General features: G+C 30.3%; 1 protein-coding gene and 1 pseudogene across 1 annotated transcript; one reads left to right on the forward strand and one right to left on the reverse strand.

The window, feature by feature from the left end:
- Positions 1 to 1,125: 1,125 nt before the first annotated feature.
- On the forward strand, positions 1,126 to 1,558 carry LOC106305582 (annotated as a pseudogene).
- A 1,770-nt stretch (positions 1,559 to 3,328) lies between these two features.
- On the reverse strand, positions 3,329 to 5,117 carry LOC106302605 (uncharacterized mitochondrial protein AtMg00810-like; the record flags this gene model as incomplete). The annotated part of the gene is given in 2 exon segments (XM_013739074.1): positions 3,329 to 3,346; positions 4,114 to 5,117. Coding segments are annotated over 2 exon segments (1,022 nt in total), but the record flags the coding sequence as incomplete, so codon positions are not given.

The following is a 5,117-nucleotide window of genomic DNA, read 5'->3' on the forward strand; positions in this document are numbered from 1 at the left end:
GGTATGTTTGAGGTATTGCTGATTTATATAAACGATACGGCTGAGTTATCTAAACATTTTTTTGATTTTAGGGTTTGTTTGAGGTATGGCTGAGTTATTTAAACGACACGGCTTAGATATATAAACGACACGGCTGAGTAGTGTAAACATAGCATAAATCAAACACACAATACATGGGTGAGTTATGTTTTTTACATAGAATAGAAAACAAAAAATACAGGTTTTCTGCACCATTCCGGTATTCGTCCATGTATCCAAGCTTCAATGAACTCCTCTGTGTCGTCTCTGCCGAATCTGTCACTTCCTTACATCTCCTTCATTTTCTTTTTGTTCAATTTTCTCTCATTCAGACCTTTCAATTTTCTTTCATTCAGACCTGAAAAAAAAAATTAGATTATCCAAATATGGATATGAAATCACAAACAAACTTAATTAAATACATCCCACAATTACCGATCTGGGTATTTTTTGGAATGTATTTGTCCTTTCTCCTCGGAATGCACACTTCTTATAACAAGGTTTTCTGAAATTGGCGAGAAGTAACTCAGCCACAACTGCATATATAAACCAGCCGTAAAAGAAAAGTAACTCAGCCACAACATAAATTAAAATTCAGCCACAAAGTCGAAAAACGCAGCAGAGAAGATGATTTCGGGAGATTACAACGAAAAATATTTCGTAAAAACGATCGGAGACGACGATTTCGGGGAAGACGATATCGGAGAAGATAAGACAGAGAGTTAGTTCGAGGAAGACGGAGTAAACACAATGTTGATGACGATTTCAGGGAAGAGGCGGTTAGGGTTCCTTTAGTTCTTCGACGAAGTTGTGCTGTGTTGTTGTGTTTTTTTTTCAATGTTATGTAATTAAAGAGATGATTGATTGTTTTTTATTACTGATGTGGATACTTAATTAGTGATGTGGATTTAATGTTTAAAAATAATTTCAATTAAAAAAAACTAACCAAAGACCTTTATTATCATTTACTAGGAATATCCAAACGCTCTAATAATTTTTAAAAGATGTATAATACTTTAGTAATAAACCAACTTTTCTTATACATTCTAGTAATTTTCTACTTTACTCTCCAACAAATATAATAGCACAAGAAAGAAAACAAATACCATGGCTTCCTCAAGGAATCAAAATTTTATTTTTATGCTAATTTCATTTCTGATCATTCTCGCAACTACGTCATTTGCTTTCTGCGCTCTTCTCAGCAAAACATGTTGAGATTGTCAACAAACTTGTAACGCGTGCGACATTGATTGTGCATTGCATGAACAAAGAAGAAGATAAGGGAGTGATTTCACTTGGACCTGGAGATAGTTTTGATTTCAGATTTCGTGTTAACCTTCGCAAAACAACAGTATACACATGTAGCTTTGCTTGGCCTGGAAATACAGCGACATTCGATATTTTAAGAGCTGATAGAGATGATAATCCACAAAGCAAAGTTGGAGTCTGCAGTGAATGTATTTGGAGCATACACGAGCCAGCACCATGTAGGTATAGACGGGATGGAGGCCAGCCTAACTGGTTTCCATGGGCTTCTTAAATTATGTTGTTTTTATGTTGAACTTTATTCTACGACAATTTTAAATGAATAAATTAAAATATATAGTGTTTTGATATCATTTTTCCATATATATTCACTCTTTATTTTGCGTTAACATATATATATATATATATATGAAATATCCCAACTAGAAATTATAATCTTTTAGTTCCATGTCATTCTAGGTATAAAAACAATAATTCAAATAGCGGTGAGACACTCAGAAAATGCAAAGTATTCGTCCAGATATTTAAAATTATATTTGAAAATAAGATATATTATCCTATATATTAATTGAGAAGTCGCTTAATTGGATTTTGCTTATATGTCATTCATAGGTGAAGTTTAGAGTTAATTCTCTTAATTTGATTTGGTTGTTGGTATTTGAATTTTTCATTTATTTAATTTAAGTTTTAAAAAGAAAATTAATCCTAGAATTATCTGTTCTAATCTATATTACCAAAGAAATAATTAAACATTTAAAAGATAGATGAATTAACATAATTTATTTATAGAAACAATTAAATATCATATATTACATTATATTAATATAGAATATATACATATAAAACATGTGATATTATTTCAATAACTTTATAAAACGATTTGAAACATATTTCTATTAATAGTGGATACAATAAATCATTGATTACAGAAAACAAATTAACCTCAACCTAATAAATTTCTTATAGTCACTCACGATATCTATATATATCTTCTAAAATTTTGTCCAATAAATGTAAAACAGTCAAATATAAAATTCTAAAAAACATCAGCCATTTTTCTATGACAAATGTTGATAGTATAGTTGAGATATCATTTTCAAAAATGATTAAAATTTTCTTTATATTTAAAAACATAAATTATATGGTAATTATTTTAAAATAATATTAATAAATGAAAAGTTTATTATAATATAAAATTGAAAAATGGAACATTATATAAATACAAGACAAGAGTTAATACTCCCTTAATATAATTCTTGTAGCTTTTATTATAATAAAATTATATGATAAATCTTATAAAATAATATTAATCATTGAATTTTTTTTATTATAATATATAATAAAAAATGGAAATAATATATTAATACGGTACTAGTTTTAAGACTCTATTGATATTGTTTTGATTATAAAGAAATTCACATGCTTTTTTAATAGGAAAAAATGATACATAAATAAAACACCAGTGAAGAATAATAAAACTTATTTTTTGTATTCTTGGTTGTATTCTTAGTTATTTTATACTATTACGTATTTATTATTTTATTTTTTTGGCAAAATACATGTGTTTTACGTATTACAATGAAGGTTAACTAATTAGTTTCACATGTTGGTATAACATGAAGACAAACTGAATAAGGAATATCAATATAGATGATAAGTTCTAAAATTGATAAGGTCAAAGATGGAAAATATAATATAAATTGATTTTAAAAGAAATTTATTTACAAAATAATGACATGTATTTTTGTGGTATAACAAAGGCCCTTTAAAAAAACAAAAGGTATAACAAACTTTTACAATATATGATGACAAAGTGTTTTTTTTATAAAAATAGAATCATGTTATTTTGATATGTATTAAACTTTTACAATGTATAATAAAATTACTGAATTGCACATTAATTAATATTAAGTATATATGTATAATATAATGACATCACATTATTTAAAATTTTAGATATTATTTTTCTGATATACAATTAGTTAATCATATTTAATTAAAATAAATATGTATTTAAGGAATTAGTTATAAACTTATAGAATTATCACAATATCTCAGTATTCTGTGAAGATTATGCAATATCAAAACCTTTGATTATCAAACTATTTAAAGTCAGAAGGCTATTTTTAATAGTTGTGATTAATATTTAAAACTATAAAATTATAAATATAATATATAATTTTCATATAATATTTATACCCGCGAAATCTCGGACAACCACCTAGAAATCAATTAGATGCAAAATTTTGATTTACTATTTGTATATTCAATATTGACAGCGCAAGCAAACTGTTAGCAATGTAGCATTTACCTCTATGCATGCCAATCCATAAGGGCTTTTAGTGGGTATACTATTATTAACTCAATAAATATTGACTTGTTGTAAAAAGAATTTAAACACAAATACAGACTGTTATTTTTACCAACCGTTATACTGTGTACTAACCATTTTTTTATGATTGCTCTTCTTTATTTTTTATCTTTTTCAGATCTCTTAGAAACACAAAGAGTTATAAGAACAACATTTTTTTATTAGCTTTAAAAACTACTCAAAACTAAAGCTCTCAATATGTTTCACTTAGATCATATGGAACACCTCTCCATTAGACCTATATTTATATGAAAGACAATTCTCTTTTAACATGTGGGATATGGAAAACACAAACCTAACCTAAATAGAAACTTCATTTTCCTATTTCTAGGTTTCCTATATATGTTTATCTTAACATATTAAACATCTAATAATATGTTAAGTTTCCACAAGCTTGGAATTATCCAACATTCACCCCCTTAATTCCAACTTGAATTAGGGAGATCAATTTCTTGAACTCCGATTAAGCTCCTCATTTGCTTGAACATAATCCTTGCTAATGGCTTGGTAAGGATGTCAGCCTTCTGCTCAACACCCGGCACATGCTCCACTTCGATATGCCCGTTCTCCACACACTCACGAATGAAGTGATACTTCTTGAGTACATGCTTACTCCTTCCATGGAAAACTGGATTCTTGGTTAGAGCAATGGCTGATTTGTTGTCGATCCTAAGCTTGACTCTCTCGCCTTCTTTGCTTAGTATCTCACTCAACAATTCCTTGATCCATATAGCTTGCTTCGCTGCTTCTGTTGCTGCCATGAATTTTGCTTCGCATGATGACAATGCAACCGTCTGCTGTTTCTGCGACGTCCAAGTAATCAGTGATGAACCGTAGTAGAATGCATGTCCTGACGTGCTCCTCCCGTCATCGAGATCAATGTTGTGACTGCTGTCACTATAACCAACGACACTCCTTGACCCATCTCTCTTGAAGAACAGACCGTAGTTTGTTGTTCCTTTCACATATCGCAATATGTGTTTGATGGCTTGTCCGTGAGAGTCTCTCGGATTGTGCATGTATCTGCTAAGAACACCTACTGCGTAACACAGGTCGGGTCTTGTGTGAAGCAGATACCTCAAACATCCTATGATTCTTCTGAACTCGGTAGCATCTATCTCTTGCTCATCTTCAGCTTTTGAGATCTTCAAATTCGCCTCCATTGGAATTTGAGTTGCGTTACACGCTTCCATCTTTGTGTCACGCAGGATTCCTTGAGCATACCTCTCTTGTTTTATTCTGATTCTGTCTGCTCCTTGAATCACCTCTATGCCAAGGTAGTACGTTAGCTTACCTAGATCTGACATCTCGAACTTCTTAGACATCTCCTCCTTGAATTGCCTAATCACCTTAAGTGAAGTTCCTGTCACAAATAGATCATCAACGTAGATGGCAATGATCAAGACGTCTCCTCCTTCAGTCTTGCAGTACACTGATGGTTCCTTCGTGCACTTCTCAAATC

This window comes from Brassica oleracea, chromosome C7 (assembly GCF_000695525.1).
Source record: "Brassica oleracea var. oleracea cultivar TO1000 chromosome C7, BOL, whole genome shotgun sequence".
NCBI classification, from domain to species: domain Eukaryota; kingdom Viridiplantae; phylum Streptophyta; class Magnoliopsida; order Brassicales; family Brassicaceae; genus Brassica; species Brassica oleracea.